The following is a 20062-nucleotide window of genomic DNA, read 5'->3' as shown; positions in this document are numbered from 1 at the left end:
TAACCACTCGGCCACGGGGCCAGCCCCTGTTTGCTTTATTCTTTTGCTTAATTACACCACTTATCGGTGCAAACACATCATGTTGAAAGCTTCAAGTCACCTTTACCAAAAATAAAGGGCAATGTAAAACACTAGTGTTCATAGGTAAGCGGTATCTTTGGTACTGGAATTACCACCTCCACCAAGCACACTACTATTTACAGCTCCAGAAGATTAAGTGCTTAGTTACAGCACCATAACCATAACCTACCACCTCTTATGGAATTTACATTTTATAAGGTTCATTAATTCATTCAAAATTTATTTAGCAGTTACTATGTGTGATGCACTCTGTTAGGTGTAGGGCATACAAAGATGAACAGGACAAGCTCTACTTTCAACAGCAAAAGACAGCAAACAACCCAAATGTCCCTCAATAGGAAATGAACGAAAAAAATGAGAACCACCTTGCACCCACCAGGATGGCTATTATCAAAAAAAAGAGAGAAAATAAGTGTTGGTGAGGATGTGGAGATGGAGAAACTGGAACCCTTGTACACTGCTGGTGGGAATGTAAAATGGAGCAACTGTTGTGGAAAACAGTAAGGTGGCTCCTCAAAAAATTAAACACAGAATTATTGTATGATCCAGCAATTCCACTTCTGGGCATATAGCCCAAGAAATTGAAAGCAGAGACTGGAACAGATACCTGTACATACATGTTCTCAGCAGCATTATTTATAGTAGCCAAAAGATGAAAGCAACTCAAGTGTCTGATGGATGAATGGATAAACTAAATGTGTGGTATATATATAAAATGGAATATTGTTCAGCCTTAAAAAGGAAGGAAATTCTGACACATGTTACATGGATGAACCTTGACAACATTAGGCTAAGTGAAATAAGCCAGTCACAAAAGGACAAATATTGTATGATTCCACTTACATGAGGTACGTAGTCAAATTCAGAGAGAAAAAAAATGAAAGTAGAATGGTGGTTGGCAGAGACCGGGGGGAGGGGAGAATGGGGAGTTATTGTTTAATGGGCACGGAGTTTCAACTTCAGAATATGAAAAAGTGCTAAAGGACAATGGTGATGATTGTATAACAAGGTCAACGTACTTAATGCCATTGAACTGTATACATTAAAAAAAATTTTTTGAGGAATATCTACAAATACTACTATGGAATAGCCAGGATATTTGGTTAAGTGAAAAAAGTAAGACAGAAAAAACGAATAATATGACACTATATCAAAGAAAAGTGAAAGAATATAGAGATACAGGCAAATAGTATATAAACATTTTATATAAATGTTATACTATATTTACAATTTTTTAATGGAAGGACAAACAAAAAACTAAATGACTACATTTAGGGGGAAGGAAAGAACAAGGTAGAGGTAAGAGGGCCAGAAACTAGACTCCTCTGAATGTACCTTGTTCTATACATAAAGTTTTAAAACATAAAATAAATTTAAACCAAAAAACTTTTTAAAAGTTATTCCTCAAAATCAAAATCAAACACAATAACCTGTGTATTGAGTTTAACCACACAGAGAAGTATTTAAGTAACTTTAAAACACAGTAATTAGACTGTACATCCTTGGTGAAATACATCCTAAGGACAAAAAGAAGTACAAAGAAATCTTAAACTTTGCTTTCAATATGATTGCTTTCAATAATCATATTGTTAGTAATGCTATTATTCTGAAATTATATAATGTATGGGGTATAATAAAGCTTAAGTATAAGAGAAAAGAGACACAAATACAATTTTAAAATGTTAAATAAAAACTCTACAGTATTATTTGAAAGTATCAGTATAAATTTATCATGTACTTTCTGTTAAAAAAAAGTACTTTCTCACTCTGTCCATGAAATTCAGGCCTAAAAATGACTAACCTCATATCAGTAGGCTTAGTATTCAGATAGTGGATTTCTAAACATCATTTCCAACCAAAAGGAACCAGTGTTCCCTAGAAAAATTGATGATTCAAGGTTTGAAGCAGAATTTTATGAAATGAGCTTAGATTATACTAGAAAGCAAGGAAGCCATCAGAGACCACTAGAGTAATGTCAAACACACTCAGGAGTGACCTTGGAGAGGCTCCCACTATCAAAGACAGAACAGTTTGAGCCCCAACAAGAATAATAACTGCAATGGATTGAAACACATGAAACATGTTAAAAATCCATGAGTTCATAATGATACTTAAAAAAAACACAAAAAACCTCATTGGTCATCTTTGGAGGATGCTTGGGAATCAACTCATTATCCTAAAAAGCAATCAAGAAAGGAGAACAACCAAGTATTTATCCTGTCTTTCTCACATACACTGTATACGAAAGTAACTCAAGTAGTCCAAAAGCCAAAGAGGAAGTTTCTGTTTATAAAGTATCCCAGCTGAGAAATGAAGAATAACAGAATCAGAATATCACTATTTTGCAAACCACTAATAGAATTATAGATCTCGGAAATGATCATCAATGGCTGCTAAAACTATAAAGAGTGACAATTAGATATCATATGCCTATGCAGTCATGTGCCACATAATGTTTTGGTCAGCGACAGACTGCATATATGATGGTGGTCCCATAAGATTTGTACCATATGGCCTAGGTGTGCAGTAGGCTATACCATCTAGGTTTGTGTAAGTACACTCCATGATATTCACAGGACAATGCAATTGCCTAACAATGCCTTTCTCAGAATGTATCCTTGTCATTATGCAAAGCATGACTGTATTCTTTCAAAAAAATCAAAAAAGAAGACAGGAAGATAGTAAATAACTCCACAGAGATGTAATCAGCAAAATAAAGACTATGGGAAACTCTACAGGGCAAATACATTACAAGAAAAAAGGGAGGGGAAAGAAAGGAGAAACTATAAATTAAAAGAAACAAGAGACATCAATTGAATGCAATTCATGAATCTTGATCTGAACCAAGTACAAAAAAATCATGAAACGCTCAGAGTAATTTGAACATTATTTGGATATTTGATGATATTGAGGAAGTGATAAAGGTATGGTGTTTCTATATTTTGAAAGAGTCTTTACTTCATAGAGATATATATGGAAATATTTATAAATGAAACCATGCAGTCTGGGATTTGCTTCAAGGTAACCCAGCTGGGTGTGCAGTCATAAATAAAATAAGACTATCTATGAGTTGATAATTCTTGAAGCTGAGTGATGGGTATGTGGCATTCATTACACTATTCTATATTTCTATATAGGTAAATATATAGATACTATAAATTTCTATATAACTGAAATTTTCCGTAATAAAAAGTTAGGGGGAAAAAAAGCTAAAATTTTAGTCTGGGTAATTGAGAGACCGGTTCAAACATGCTCTGTTTTTAACAACCCATAAAGGATACCAAGGATAGGCAAGCTTTCAGGTTCTGAGTTCCCACTAGGATCTATCTCAGGGCCAGCTTCCTACACTATAGAAAATCTTTAATGAGAACGACAAAAGAAAACATGAAATGGAGGCAAACACAAACCATCCCAGGAATTTCTCCTCTGATTATCCTATAGGGTTTAGTTTCTAAAAAAAAAAAAAAAGACAATCAACTTTCCAAAGAGATTAAAGATTGCTTGTTCCGCAAACTGACTGAAATTAAACAGTGTGACCAGCAACAAAGAATAATGCTCTGTATTCAGACAGTATTTTAACTTTTCAAGGTTCTGTAATATACTTATATGTATACATCACTTACATCACTTGATCCTAACAATAACACTGTAAAATGAACCGGGAAAAAATTCACTTCCTGGAGGAAACCAACACAAAGAAGTTACAAAACTAGTTAGTGGCAGAATGCAAGTCTTCTATCTCTATTTTAGAGCTTTTTCCATTAAACTGTTCCCTTCCTATTCAACTGGGTTTAATTATTCAGCATAGGAGAAAAGGCTCCTCAGATCTCTTTTATTACCAATAGAATCACAAATACCCAATAACGTGTGGGCTGGTAAAGACAGTTACTGACAATTTGTTGTCCAAGCTGGACAGCTCCCAAAAATTTACTTAGCAATTTGGACAGCTCAAAATGGTTTGAGAAACAGGAATGAGAAAATTTTTTGATCTATCAAAAGCCACTCATACTCAGGGGAAAAAGAGAAATATCAAATTAAGAACTTAAAAAATTTAGTGTGTGTGTTTGTATATCGATGTGCATGTCTTGGAAGGTAGAGAAATAAATATACTAGCAAAGATCATCTTTTCCAATTTAATAAACTGACACATCTCATTTATTTAAACATATCCCAATTTCATTAAAAGTATAAGATTAGGAATCCTCTATAAACAATAAAAGAACATACAACTTGTTGATTGTGAATAATCAAATTTGAAATAACCCAAATTCTGTAATTTTTCTCATCTGTGCAGCCTGAGCTCACTGCCATATACAGAGTTCCAAGGACTTATTTTGACTCACCAAACATCAGTACAGGAATGAACCCCAGGCAACCCTGAAGCTTGGGCCTGCTGAAAGATGCTACACCTAGGAAAATGTCTTTCAATTCAGTCCCACAGTGAACACTCAAGAATGTGCTGGGATTACTTGCTCCTGGTAAAAACTGGCAGACAAGTATCCAAAGTTTCTGGATCAGAGGTGGAGGGTGTCATCAACAGATATGAGTCCTTGTAAGGACCCAAGAATCCTTAGTTCCATCTGAAAGTATGTTTTGCTGACTGCTGAGTTTCCATGTCCTTTAGTACTACAGAAACTTTATACTCTCAAACCGTCAGATGATTCTGTCAGTGGCATCACTGTCCTGATATGACAACCATGCAACCATGCAACAACTATCCCCAACATTAATTACTTCAAATCACTAGAGCCTTCTCTTAGAAAGTATTACCCAGTTAGGTGCTCTTCCTAGAATGTGTGAAGTTCAAACAAAGGCAACCTCATTGCCAATAAAATATCTAGACTACAAGGGCATGTTTGAGAAGAGGGTAGAGACAGCTTAACCATGACATCTTTAGCAATGGCCTAAAGGCCTACAACTAGAGGTGCAAGTTCATTTGGAACAAATACTTCACCTTTCTAGTACTTTCTCTCTAGGATCATTTAGAAATGGAATTTGGAATAGAATTAACATTTGGAGATCACCTATGGTGTGTCATGCATTGTGCTAGCTACTTTATAAATCTCTCATTTAATCCTAAGAGCCCTTTGAGGGTATTTTTATTATTACTGCCTTTTCACAAATGAAGAAACCAAGGCCCAGATGTGTTAAGTGACTTAAGTCCAAAGTCTTAAAGCTACTACACGACAGAGCCAAAAGCTGAACCCAAATCAGTACAAATATCTTTATGACTTGCTTCTTATGACCCTATTTGCTTTCCAAAGGAGTTGTACTGACTTATAATGATACTAGAAACAAAAGTATTCCTACTTCCTACTTGAGAGGTCAAGAACAGATAAGTCACACAACAAAAACTTTTTCATTGCTTGGGAGTTATTTTTCTTAAATTTATATGAACATGGTAAGACCAGGAAATCATTTTAAGTATTTAAGAAAATTCAAATACTGGGCCAGCCCAGCAACATAGTGGTTAAGTTCACATGCTCCATTTCAGCAGCTTAGGGTTCAAGGATTCATATCCCAAGTGAGGACCTACACACCACTCTTCAAGCCATGCTGTGAAACCCAAAACAAATGCCACATCCCACATACAAAATAGAGGAAGACCAGCACAGACGTCAGCTCAGCAACAATCTTCCTCAAGCAACAAGAAGAAGATTGGCAACAGATGTAGCTCAGGGCCAATCTTCCTCACCAAAAATAAAATAAAGTAAACTAAAATTCAAATACTGTAACAGCATAAGGCTAAACAAAAGAATTCATTTTTCAAAACCATGTTACCTTCAATACCTAATGACAATTATGATTATGATCATTATATTCTGCTCTTTATCTAAAGTTTTACTAACAGTCAAATAACAGAAAAGATGTAATCAGATCATAACTTCGACAACTTTAAATTTCTAAATGGCTATTATCTCCCATGTTCCAGTGTTTCAAATTTCTTTATAAAAGTATAATGTCTAAAAAATAAGTCGAGTAACATTCCCCAAACATGAATTCTTCAATCTATTACAGTTTGAACCTAAATATGTAACTTTTTAATGTACAAGATGAAATTAAAAATAACATATTCTTTCCCTGTTGTTTATCAGACACATTCCTTGGATTAGTTAACAGGGCAATATTAAGAATCATTTTCTAAAATATATCAAAGAATAAATCAAGTCTTACCTCCATCGCTAACGCTGCTGTCTGTTGGTCATAATGATTCAGAAGATTAGGCATGAAGGTAGTATTATAAGGCAAATCTTGGCACATCCTCAAGGTAATAGGTTCACAAGAAAACAAACTGTGTCCACCTATATGCTCCACAAACATAGTCAAGGGCCAAAGACAGAAGACAATCCAACTCATAGCCATCCTTTCTGGATCTGAATGAGATTTGGATGATCAGGCCTACTCAATACGTACTTTAGATCTTTAGACACCTGCAGGTCTCAGCTTGAAAGTACTTCTTCTATATCTTACTGTTAAGTTCTTCAAACAGTTAAATATTCTTTGCACCGTCAGAGGTTTGTTAGCTTGGTCCCACAAAAGGCATTTGTTTTGGGTTTCACAATATGGGAAAATGACATCATCTTGTCTCTTCTTTTCATTTTATTACATAGGGCACGTTTGGCCAACATATCAAGTTGATCAACCACATTCCCAAACAACAGATTCCATCTTTGGAGGAGAGCTATTTCTTCCTTTGACTGAAATATCTGAAAAGCATTTTTTAAAAAATGGGAGAAATTAGTCATTTCCTCTCAAACTATTGCAGAGTTGATATTAAAATCTTTGATAAACTCAGTAACGTTGCAGGATACGAAATCAGTATACAAAAATCTGTTGTGCTTCTATACACTAACAACAAACTATCAGAAAAAGAAAAGAAAACAATCTTTGATAAGAGATATCATACAGACCTAACAGATAAAATACAAGGGTGTTCCACAAAGATATAGTATAGCTTTTCTATTTTATCATTTATGCGATAGATATACTAAAACAATTTTTGAACAGCATTTAAAGGCAAATTTTCTTCCCTCAGTTGTTTATATAACATATGGTTTAATTTCTTGTCTATGATGGCAATTTTTCATTTGTCATGATATAATTCATCCATTTTGAAAAATTCTTATCCTGTTGTCCTAAATTTTATTTAAATATCTGCCATATTTATAATCTAAGCTATTGAATTTAAAATTTACTAAATGTGTTTTAAACATTAATAGCACATTTTTACATTAACTGATTTGGCAGAAGGTTTCTGTGAAGGAGGTGAAATACAAATAAATCTAAAGATATGGATTCAGCCTCTTACTAGCTGGGTGAATGGAAACATCACTTAACTTCTCTGAACTCAGAATTTTTCTTCCTGAAAATACTACTTCTCTAACAAGGATGACATATGAGTGAATTATGAGATAATGTATGTATAAGTACTCTATAAATGGTAAAGCGGCATCAAACATTTGGTAGCTTTATTATTGAATTACAGATGATAGAAAGGCAACCTCTATCAACCAATATTAAACTGGCAAACAGAAGTCTGTAAAAGTAATATCAGGAAATTTCCCCAACATTACATCGTCTTTTTAGATAGCACAAAAATTTAGTGCCATTGATGAAGAAACATTTAACCAACAAATATTTCATTATACACAGCCAGGCTGCAGAGAATAGAAATCATCGCTAGCAAGTAACAGCAGGAATAGGAATGATTCTGTTACAGTTTCCACTAAGCTACAGAATCTTTGACTTGCTCCTACTTTCTGGGGGCAAAAATATGTACCCCATATGGAGCAGAGAGGGTGTGGGTAGAGTGGAATGGTAGGCCTGGCAGGAAAAGAGCATATTCTAAGCTATCATACTTTTATTTGGTTTAGTAATGATGTTAAATTTGCTTTTATTTCATTTTGTTTCATATGTACTGAATGTTTGTGTGTTTGTTGTAGACAGCAGAGACTGGAAAAACATGGGAAATTCAGGTTCAGAAATTCTCAGAGACCCAGGTTAATAAGACAACTTAAATACTATGGCCCATGACAGCTTAGACCTTGAGACCTGGAACTGGTTTAGCTTAAGCAGGAAAAGAAACTGTCCTTTGTGCACTGATTATCAATGATTGGGAATCTCTGCATCCCAAGCTTTAGTTACCAGGCAGAAAAAAAACTATTTGGAGAAAGTAAAGCAATGGCTGAATCTTCCCAATTTCTCCTCCTAGTAGACGGTCTTGAGTAGAGGAAAGGAAAAGGAAAGTCTGTGGCCTCTAGAATTAGGAACACTGAAGTTATGAGCAATCCCTAGCCCAAATGCTTAATCCCCCTATACAGAAATATCTAAATCAGAAATCTCTGCAAAAGCTCCTTGGCCTGCCGTATTTTTCTCCTCCTTCAAGCTGGCCCCAGAAATGTGATGTCTGGCTATAGAAAACTGATATTAAACACAGTCGTTGATATTTAAGCTTAATTACCATGCAGCAAAGTAACAATTACGCATATCATTAAATGTGTCAACTGCTCTTGAAAGCTTTATTTGGTTACAGTAGTAAAATACCCATATAAGTTTAGCCTTTGTAGTTTGTTGCTTATACAGCATGTTCATTTGCTTGCAACTAAAAAAATTAAAGGGAATATTGCTCTCTATTGACTATGTATATAATAAGAAGAAGTTCAAAAATTTCATTTAGACTAATGTACTTTCCAAGCAGTTATGGGTTTCAAATTTATGGTTCAAAGAAGACTACCACAGAAAACTTCTGGAAGAAACTGAGCAATACCTCACTTGGTTTTTAAAACTTAATGAGACACCCCCCTTATACTTCTGCCTACTCCATCTATTTTACCTGATTTCCTCTCAATTATTCCTTTTGCCTCATTTCAAGTGAAGCATCCCACCATCTTATAAAAATGCTTCTTTATGTGCTACAACATCCACATTACCATATATCAAAACACTTTTGTAAAATCTGTATGTTAGGCTGGGGTAGGACAATAATCTTAATATACCAAGGTTGTAGTTTATGATTATTAAAATAAATAAGAAAAAAAAAAAACAGTGGAATGCAGTGAGACAAAAAGAAAACATGAACAGTAAAAATCTTAAAGAATTTATATTTCCCCCAAATCAGAAGTTCTCTAATTTTAATACACAGCAGATTCATGGATCCCCCCACAGGTCTAAGAAATCTGAATCTCTGGAGAATGATACGCATTCTAATGATTACCTCAGGTACGGTTACAAGCAGTTCATAAGTCATGTTTTGAGAAATGCTATCCTAAAACAGAATAATTTAAAAGAGTACAGGCATATTTGTATATAATTATATGCTTAGCAAAAGTAATATATAAAATGAATTTTAGAAATAAAAGCAGATAAAGAATAACACTTTAACAGAAAAATGGGAAAAGGACATAAATTTACAAAAGAAATACAAATAGCCAACACATGAAAAGATATTCAACTTTACAGATAATAAAAAATGCAAATAAGCGATAACATCATATTGGCCAATCAGATGGGCAAAATAATAATGAGAGAATAGTACAGGAGAGGGTGCAGGGAAAAGAACATTTTCAACATTCCAACATTTTCAAATACTATTGGTAGGAATGTATCCTAGTTGGTATTTTAAAAATGGCTACTTACATCAAAAGCCCTTAAAATGCGCACAATGTGATTCAGCAAATCTATAATTTATTCTAAGTAAACACACAAGTACAAATGACGCATAATCAAAATGTTAGTATAACACTTTATAAAATAAAAAACTTGAAACAACCTAAAAGTCTACCAACAAGGGATTCGTTAAACTATGGTACAACCACAGGATATTATATAGTCATATTGTATAGTCACTAAAAATAACAAGTCTGTATTTATTGACATGGTAAGGGAGAAACAGTAAATAAAAAATAAAAGTTTACAAAACAGCATATGTGTCTCATTTTTGTCAAAAATATAATTGCTCTGAGATTTTACAAAAGAACCTATGGTACTTTATTTTATGTGTGGAATAATTAACTCTGCTAAATCTATGAATGTGTGCTGACTAGCTGACAAGAATAAATACTAGCTGAATCACTGATTTATTGGCTGCTAATTAAGCAACAAGCTAAGGGACACACTACTGCCTTATTGTAGGTAGCAAGAAGAGCAAAAAAGTGATGACCAATGTAGTACGAGTCAAAAACTGATTTACAATATTGAAAAATATCAGATCACCTATCACCTAACTCGAATGGTATGCACACTTAAAAAAATTTTTTGATATATATTCCAAATCGTTTTTGAGTAACATAATGCAATTTCTTCTTCTAATTAGGATCATGTGAGTGTGCACAGCAAAGTCATTTTTCCTAAGGTAGCACCATTCATGGAAAAGCTGTAAGTTGAAGTTCCAGACATGTAAGACGCGGAGAAGACTCCAGATCCAAAGAGATCCTGCCAAAATAATACCAATTCATTAAATAAAGGTTAACAGTCCTTTTGGCATGCTGACTGATATTATATTTTTTACTATAGGAATCTTCAGAATCTCAACTAAATAAAGGGTTAACACAACTAGAGTGAACAGCTTCATGGTCCAGGGCCCAGCAAAAAGTGAGTGATATGGCAATAGTTACTCATGCCCCACCTGTGGGAAAAGAGGCACATTCATTTCTCCATAGAGCAATATAAGATATTTGGAAAACTGATTTCAGATTAAGTTACTTTATTATTATTTCATCAGAAAACAAAAAGAACTAGATAATTTAAACCTCCATTTTAATTTTTATGAATGTGTAACATCAAGAATCTGATGTTCCCCAATTACCAGTTTTCTTTTGATGGTAAAAAGTAAAAGCCCTTAAAATAAAATAAGCTGAGTATTTGTCCTGAAGGACAGCAATAAACGGGAAGGGATGCAATCTTAGAAGACTGTCTTTCCAGGCTGGCTGTAAAGCCAGACCCAAAGAACTCAGGCGGGAAAAGCAGGAAGTGGCAAGTGTGAAGAAGAAAGCAGGCTGAATCCCAGAAGAAACAACGACAAAAGTGGGCTTGGAGGGCTTGTCAAGAGGGTCCTGCAACAAAAGATTATGTTCAGCAATTCTATTCGAATTCACACCCTCTGTACAGAAAGTGATCTGTTTCATCATTCTCAAATTAGATTTAATTTTCTTGACACCCTATAATGTAGACAACATTCTGCATTTCCAATTCAGAAATACCATCTAACGGTTGCCTCACACACAGTAGCTACAGTGAGAACAAGAGAGATATTCTTTGTTTTCTTTCAGAGTAGTCTTCTAAGAATGAATTGCAAGGATTAGCAATGACTGCCTCTAAATAACAGTTTCTTCTCTCAAGGAAATTACTGTCTTGTTAGAGAGACAAAATATACACTCAGAGCATACTCACTGCTCTAAGTGTTACATTCCTTTTCCCAAAACCTGTCAGGTCTTTGGCCTTTTGTTTTCCACATATTATTAAAAAAAAAAAAAAATCACTGTCAAACTATTGTCTCCTAGTTGCTAAAAGAAAGTTTATATAGCTTCATATTTAATTCATAAGGCCTAGATTTCTATTAATCTCAGAGTGGGTATCCCTTTTCTGATCCTTCCTACTTCATCTCTTTAATTTTTAAAATCTATCTTGTCATCTACTGATTACAACAAATAGCCTAATCTTCTAATATACTGAAGGATAGTGCTTTAAAAAAAAGCAAACAGGAAAAACAAACACATCTGGGTTCAAAATTAAAATAAACAGTAGGCATCAAAATTGAATTCATTTTAAAAATTAGAAATTACTTTTAAGACTAAAGAAAGCAGATATTTTAAAACTGACCTGAAAACAAAATTGGAAAGTTAAAAGATGGCCAGATTCTGGACTGAAAAAAAACCAGGTTGAAATTCCAGCCCAGCTTCCCTTTCCAATTAACATCTGTTCATCAGAAAATTGTCTAATATCAAGGCCCTGATTTTGCCCTTAGCAAGGCTGTATGGTTTGTATGCTTTGACTAGAAAATTATTTCTGTGAGATAAAACTTATGGACCAAGATTTGGGTTTTTTTTTTTTTAAGCCTACAAGCCTAGTTATATTCATCTTAAACTTCACCAGCAATGCATTCCTTGGATCTACCAAAACTGTCAATAGTTCTCAGCATAATGAATTGGAAAGCAAAGAGACAGAAGCCATTTTTGACAAACTCCTTCCTAACCAGTGAAGAGTTGTGACTCTTCAAACATTTATTCCTAGGCTTGTAGAAAGGACACTATTAAAAATCTTCATTTTTTTTTTCCTCAAGACCCTGCCACATCTTTTCCCAAATCTATACTGAATAATTTCTTCAGTACATATTTTCCAAACCATTCTTTTTATTTGCATTATGCTCTTTTTGTAGGCAGGTGCAACTTTAAGCAGCCATAATTCTAGTCTTAGGGGTAAAAAAAAAACCTTGAGACCAACACCACCCCCTGCCCCCTCCCCGTTCCCCCCCACCCGAAAGAAAGTAAAGATGTAGAAGGACTGTTTCCTACTACCCTTCTCCTAAAGAAAATACAGTCAGTAGCAGCCTAACATCAACAAACCAATATGCTCAGAATAAGTTTTGAGTATAAAATCTTACAGTTTTACTAACAAACTAACATGAAATTTAAGTTGCGTAGAGGTATTTTTTCCGGTCAAGTGGGAAACAGAGGACTTACTGTGAGTTAAAAACTCCTCTCTCCTCCCCAATGATAAAGCTTTCTCACTGTACTCTACAAAGAAAGCGTGCCTTATTATGAAGTTCCCCTCAACCCCCCTACTTCGAGTATCTCAATCATGGAACTCCCAAGAAAAATCCACCTCAATGTTCAAAGCACAAAATAAAACTCAAAGGAATGGAGTAGCTGAGAGGAGGAAAGGAATGAAAGAGCCTACAGTCCTTTCTTCTATTATCACAGGAAACTGTTATAGATTTGGAGAGATGTGAAGGTAGAGAATACTACCAGATTGGGGGATTAAAAAAAGACGTGGGAGGAAAGAGAAGTTAGGATGGTAGCCTTTATTAATTACTCATTTATTTTCCGATAGTTTCAAAGCATTTGGCGAAGACAAGGAATATGTTAGTTCACTAAATAAAAGGCAACGAGGTGACAGAAGGGCTGTATATTTTATCTTCAGCTCCATCCAAGCCCACCCAGTTACGCTTTTACACCTCTGTCCGACTCCCCCTAACTCTTAATCATTTTTCCCTTATGCTTTATGTTGTCGTTTGGTAGTTCAGATAAATGCGTTTTCTTTGCCGGAGGCAAGGGATAGTATTGATTTGCTTAACAGTACAGATGGAAAGCATTATCTTGAGGAGTAGCTGCTCCGTAACAGCACAGCTGGGGCTTTATCCATCGCGGCGACTGTCAGCCACCGCCGAGGCTCAGGAAGACCGAGGGAGGGTACGTCCCCAACGTCATCAGGCCTTTGTCTCCTTGCTCTTGGGGTACTGGCTTTGCAAAGTGACCCGATCAATTCCCATAAATAACATCACAGGTCTATCAAAAAACTCCTTTTGTAAAAGAAGATTTCTGTTTGGATACTTTTATACAGCAGTCATTTACGCAGCTGCGGCTCTGCTCTGCGACTGCATCTGCCTAAATCAGAAGGGAACCAAAATACATTTCATTTTAAGACTGGGGGAAAAACAGCTCTTTTATAGGGCATTTTTCAACTTCAAGTCCACTCCTATGCCTAAATTAATGGCATGTGCTTTTGTTCTTAGAAAAAACCCTTTCGTTCTCTGACAGAGGAGGCACCTAACTCCAAGCCCCCTGCGATTGAAAAAGCCCCCAGGAAGATGCTGAAAGGTCTCGAGCGGCCTCATCAGCGCCTGAGGCCATCTCCCAATCGCGCGGCGGTACCCACGGCGGGCGCGGCCTCGGAGGGGGCGGCGGGGGCCCGCGGGAGGGCGCGGCGGACTTCGCGAACTGACGGCACGGAGGGGACAACTTTTGGGCGCTGGAGAGAAGAGGTGGGCCAGAGGCTACAGCGACGTCCAGGGCTCAGGGACACGCTCCGCGGGTCTCGACCGCCCGCGCGCCGGAGCCCCGGGTGCATTGTCCTCCCCGCCGGCCGCCGCGTCCTCCGCCCGCGCGGCCGGCCCGCGGGCAGCGCCACCCGCCCCGGGCGCCCACCGGGGGAGCGGGCTCCCGCCCAGGCCCCGAGCCCAAAGGAGGGCTGGGCCGGGGATGGCGGAGAGCGAGCCGCCGTCCACACTCGCACAGGTTGCCCAGCGCGGGCTCCGGACCGAGAGGTTCATAATCCTCGCGGGCATCTGCGCCCCTCGGCCCCCAGCCCCAACTCGCCTCCTCCGCCCCCGCAGCCGACCGTCTAGTCCGAGGAGCCCCTCCGACGCCCGCCCCAGCCCGGCGCCCAAAGCTTTGTTTTGGCCGCGACGCGAATCACGATCCCTGAGGAGGCGGCGCCGGGGCTGCTGGCGGTTCCCCAGCACAGGGGCAGGCGGAGGAGCGGGCAGCCGCGGCGGCACCTCCTCACTCCCCCCGCTCCCCGCGCCCCTCTCCCGCTCCCAGCCGGGAAGCCGCGCGCCGCGGCGCTCACCTCACCCCTCGCGGCCCGGCTCCAGGGGGCTGCCGCGCCAGCCGGGGACGGCCGCCGGTCCCTCAGGTGAGCCGAGCAGGCGAGAATCGCCGGCGCGCGCCTCGCAGCGACCGCGAGCTTTCGCGAGCGCTGGGGCGCGCGGCCCGGGGAGCGAGAGCGCGCGCGCGCGCACGCATCGCGCAGGCGCACTGCGCGCGCGCTCCCATTTTGAGCCCGGCTGCGGGGTGCTAGCTGGGCTTGCTTGGTTGTTCTCTGCCTCGCGCTGTGGGTGACGCCTTGCGCCCTCCTACCCGGCGGAGTGTGGAAGCGTTTTTCTTAATGCATTCAGCCCTCTTTGCAAACCTCTCCCTCCCTCCCCAGCTGAGACAGCGCAGCGACTCTCACCACCCGAGCCTGTGTTGCTATTAGTGCAAGACCGCTAAAACCTGTTCTGAGAGCTAGTATGCCTGCCTCGGGACCTGGGGATTGGAAGTGGTCAAGAGCGGGTTACAGAGTGCTGAGGGTGGCACTGGGTGTAGGTAGAGTAGGCAACTGGCCTGTTGCAGAGCTCCACGCTGAAACAACAGAGCAGACAGGCTACCGGCCCGGGGACAGTGTATATCCTCTTTGCCAAGACCTTAGTGAACAGGTGGAGCTTGTGGTTATCGTGGCATTCCCCATCTTTTGCTCCTTAGGAAATGTTTCCCCTCTCTTTCTCTGCATAAACTGTTTTAAGGCTGAAAGAGTTCTCCGAGATCATCTAAACTCAACCTCTCATTTTTCAGACGAGGATAAGAACGCCCAGAAAGATTAAATGACTTAGCAAAGCCACTCAGCGTTTTAATGACAGATTCATTCAAAGCCAAAGCTATTTTTTTTCAGTGCATTGTTTTGCCTCCCTTTCTTTCTCTTCCTTTTTGTCCCTCTTCAACCTAGACTTCACGGGCATCATTTTGTTCTGTTAGCACACAGGACTTAAAGTAATATTGGTCCTACTGCACAACAATGTGAATGTACTTAATACTACTCAACTGTACAATTAAAAAATGGTTAAGATGGTGAATTTTATGTTATGTGTATTTTACCAAGATTTTAAAAAATATAGTGTTAATATGTAACATTAAATAAATGTTAAATATGTAAATAAATATTGAGTATTGAGCTTGGACAGCCATAAATATAGTTTAACATCAGAAGGTTATCTACGGGGAAAAGCATAGTTAATGATATCTGAAGTGACAATTTTCAATGTTCTTAATGAATAAATACTTGTGTAGTAACATTTTTTTTAAAAAAACATAATGTTGATCCTTAGGCCTGATTCTAAGCAAGTCAGTGTGTCCTGTGGAGCCAACACAGCCACTACAGAGGGTGAATGAGGAGGCACGTAGCATATGTGAAAATCCGTGTTTGCCTGCGTTATGTATTTCCAGATCCCTTGTACCCACTAGACACATTTTTACGCAATTTACACACTGTCCTGTGAAAACTGTCAGGTATAGGACATATCATAGCTCACATGGGGAGGTGGGAATGGTGTAGGAATTATCACCAAATGTATCAACATGATTAAATCTCAGAAATATAACTTTGAATGAAAAAAGCAAACTACAAGATACGTAAGTTATACCTCTTTAAAAACTCCTACCCATATTGTTTATGAGGCCAAACATATATATATATATCAAAAACAAAAAATGGACACATAGGCTACACACCAGTTTCACCACAGTGGTTGCCTCTAGGCAGGCAGAGAGGGTAATGAGGTCTGGGAAGTGTACAAAAGGGGCTTCGGCTGCTAATTACACACAGGAGGCCAAAATGTTAATATTTTTAAAAATTTCGGTGCGGGTACAGAATGTTTCTAATGTAAATCTGTAAACTTTTCTTTATGTTTGAAATGTTTCATTTAAAAGTAATGTTTAAGTATCTCAGACATTGAGCGGGCGTGCTCACCGTGAAGACATTGTGAATGGTGTCATTCAGTCTTGGGGTGGGGGTGGGGATCAGTAGTCAGACTGATGAGGTGCCCGACAAGAGGAGGCCCAGAATGTGCTGGTTGAGAGGCTGGACGAAAGGAACCTTATTTTCATGCATAAAATTTTCAAATCTAACAGAGATAAAATACGAAGCTTTCTTTTATCCCATCTCTTTTATTCGGTGCTGTAACCACCAATATAGAAAGTCTTTAATGAGCGGGAACTTCACAGAGAGACACAGCACGGTGTTAAACCTGGTCTCCTTCTGGATGAACCCGTTTTGAAACATAAATGTTAACTGGTAATACATGGTAATTTAGTATTGCATCTACATACCTCCCCCAGGCCACCCTCCCACCCCCGTGCCCACACCAAAGGCTTTGTTTATTCATTTACACACAACCTGGTCATGTGGAAAACCACCAGGCTGAAATTCAGACAACCTAGGTTCTAATTTCAGTTTGGCCACTTACAGATCCTTTGTTAACTCAAAGAAAGCAGCTATCTCAGTGAGCTTCACTTTTCTTCTTTTTAAGTTGGGGATATACAAATGCTGCCTACTTTAAACCTGAAACACAATACTAACATAGGGTTTACATTTGTTTAAGCTGGAGGAGTGTATAGTCTTATCTATTTTAAGAAACATAAGATAGTGAGGAAAGTCTTCTTTGTTGTCGTTGTCGCTGTTGCCATAAGAACTGCCTTATATTTACCAGGAAGCTCCGTATGGAATTTTGAATTTTTAGTTATTCTCCAGCACTTGTTTATAGTTCTATCACAGCAATTATCACTGTGGGCCTTACATTAGTTATTTACGCATTGAATTTTCCAGTCTTCCTCATCAGATTTCTCTTTTATCCTTGTATTCTCACTCCACCCCTTATTGCGTGGTGGGTGCTCAATAAATTTAATTAATACATTAGACTGCATTGTAAAATTTCCCAAATTTGGAGTTATTCTTATTAAGGCATGCCATCTGCTGGTTCCATAGTGTATCCGTCAGTCAGCCTGAATTCCTTAATCCAGTAAATTAAAACTCGTGTTGAAGCACTTGTGAGTTTGTGTGTTGGGCAATTTTCCCAGGTCTTTCTACTTCCTGTTGCAGGTCCTCTTCTTTCATTGAACCAGTCGCGAATTCTTTTTCCTCCAACCCTCTTTTACCTGTTGGCCACTCTTAAAACCTGGAAAAGTGGAGTTTGCATTTCGGAGCCCCGGAGTGACCAGAGCAATATAATTGGGCATGCTCAGTGGGTTGGCCTGGTTTGGAACATAAAGATGGCTTGAAACAGGGCTTTCAATGCTGCTTGTTTCGAGATTGGACGCGTCTTCGTCCTAGCATTATATTGGTAGTTTGCAGCCCCTCCCACCCTCTTGGCGCGCACATCTTTTTTCCTTTTATCCGTGTGCCCAATTTTGGAGCCAGCCCTCCTGGATCTCCTGGCCAATCAAGAGACCACACATTGTTGCCTAAGAGACCCCGGATGCCAGCGAAAGGATTTATGGATGGTGATTGGCCTACTGGAAGCTAGGAGAGGTGGGGGCTGGACAGAGTCAAAGAAAAAGCAACTATGACAACACCGGCGCTTGAGGCTTGAAGAGGAAGACGAGCTAAAAAAGGTGAGGACAGTGGGTAGTGCATGAAAAAGGTGGAGACTGTGTTTTGAGAGCTCCACTGTCAGATCCTCCTGAGCCTCACAAGCCTTGTCAGTGCTCCTGGGGATTACGTTTTGCTCCATTTCAGCTGCAGAGTGCCAGATGCTTCATACTTATGAAATTAGCAACCAACAAATAATTATTTCTATGCCTGTTAAGCACTAACTCTGTGTATTGTATTATAGTTTTTGCTTTGTTTCTAACTAGTTGACTATAAGATTAATTCATATTTATATCTAAGCATACCCTATTTCCTGATAATTTCCTGATAATCTCTAAGATTTCCTTCTCTGATGATACTGCAGTGTGCAATTGGTAAGTTGTGTGTTAGGAGAGAAACTCAATCCTATTCTGCTCTGTAAACTCCAAATAAAAATCTGATAATCCTGAGTGTAATCCTAGTACTCAATTCATAATGATCTGAGTTTCACTCTACATTTCCACTAGTTTTGATCCTTATACTGCGCCCCTCCACTGTTACATTCATTCATTCAGTTGATTTAACAAATATTTATTGAGCATTTGTTATGTGCTATGAGATTAAGATTCAGATGAGCAGCATCACAAAAGCACATAAGCAAAGAAACATCAGAGTTTTGTACCATTTTCTGTTGAGTGATCGGAAGTTCAGTGTGTCTGGGCAGATAGTGCATGAAGGGACAGATGGATGAGGCTGAAAAGGTCGATTGAGGTAATTTCATAGTGGATCTAGGCTTGCAGGCTAAGGAGTCTAGATATTTTGTGGCCGTTACTGAGCCTCTGAAGTTTTGTGAGCTTAAAAGTAACACGATCAAATGGTCTTTTAAAAAGCACCTCCCTAAATAGAATGGTGGTTACCAGAGGCTGGGCAGTGGGGGGAAAGGAGAGGTATTAATCAAAGGGTACAAACTTTCAGTCATAAGATAAATAAGTTCTGGAGACCTGATGTACAGCATGGTAACTATAGTTAATAGTAATATATTGTACACTTGAAATTTGCTAAGAGAGTAGATCTCAAGTGTTCTCACCACACACACAAAAGTGGTACCCATGGGAGGAGATGAGTATGTTAAATAGTTTATGGTAATCATTTCACAGTGTATACATATATCAAAACACGTTGTACACCTTAAAAATATACACTTTATTTGTAAAAAAAAAAAAAAAGAAAGAAAAAACCCAACTCCCTAACAGTAGACTGTAAACTCCATTAAAGCAGACTCTTGTCTTTGTACCCTAACGCAGGCCTGGTAGGTCCTTAGTAAAGTTGAATAATGGTGACAGTGTAAAGAACGGCTTGGAAGATAGGATTGGAGGTAGTGGCCTTCCACTAGGAGGTGGAATTTTAGCAGAGGACCCATGCTTGCTGTTGAACATGGAACTAGAACCATACATTGGGGGCTAGGACTGTAGGCCCCCTTTCTGCCTTTTTATCCAAAGAAAAATTAAAGATGAACATTCAAGGACAGCCGTTAAGGGGGAAAGAGGTCACAAAAAAGCAACAGCAAGCTTTATATGTGAAAGGAGGGGAAGACAGAAGCTTTGTCTCATTGATGGAGTGGGGACAATTATTTTTTGTGTGTGTTGTATAGAAGTGTCTGTCTTTGGAATAGTCCTGAGTGGTCTATACCATGAACATGTGTGTGCATGCAGATGTGCACACTTCCCATCTTCCGGAATGGAGGAAGGAGGAAAAAGTTGAAAAAAGGTAATGATGAAAAACAGGGCAGGACATCTCCATTTGCATGTTTCAGCAGGACTGTGTTACCAGGAGAGCTGTTTCTCCTGGCCAGAACCATCCCCTAGAAAACCAAACTTTCCTCAAG

The 20062-nt window shown here is 38.7% G+C and overlaps 2 protein-coding genes across 8 annotated transcripts in view; one reads left to right on the top strand and one right to left on the bottom strand.

Moving 5' to 3' along the window:
* Nucleotides 1-14919, bottom strand: part of FZD3 (frizzled class receptor 3) — an 86725-nt gene extending 71806 nt beyond the window's left edge. For 2 of the 4 annotated variants that reach the window (XR_011436659.1, XM_023636220.2), the window contains exons 1-2: nt 14652-14787; nt 6256-6788 (exon numbers count right to left, since the gene is read on the bottom strand). Coding sequence is in view for 2 of the 4 variants with exons in the window: in XM_023636220.2 (XP_023491988.1) it covers nt 6256-6444 (189 nt within the window). In the remaining 2 variants the exon portion in view is untranslated. Of the gene's footprint in view, nt 1-6255; nt 6789-14646 lie in introns of all 4 variants that reach the window. The other 2 variants (XR_002806402.2, XM_023636219.2) reach the window with 2 other exon arrangements.
* Nucleotides 14524-20062, top strand: part of FBXO16 (F-box protein 16) — a 67123-nt gene continuing 61584 nt past the window's right edge. For all 4 annotated transcript variants that reach the window (XR_011436660.1, XM_014737833.3, XM_023636217.2 and 1 more), the window contains exons 1-2: nt 14524-14712; nt 17710-18221. The gene's annotated coding sequence lies outside the window, so the exon portion shown is untranslated. The remainder of the gene's footprint in view (nt 14713-17709; nt 18222-20062) is intronic.

Source organism: Equus caballus, chromosome 2, assembly GCF_041296265.1.
Source record: "Equus caballus isolate H_3958 breed thoroughbred chromosome 2, TB-T2T, whole genome shotgun sequence".
Lineage (NCBI taxonomy): Eukaryota > Metazoa > Chordata > Mammalia > Perissodactyla > Equidae > Equus > Equus caballus.
Note: the sequence above shows the minus strand (reverse complement) of the source record. Positions and strands in the feature narration are given on the sequence as shown.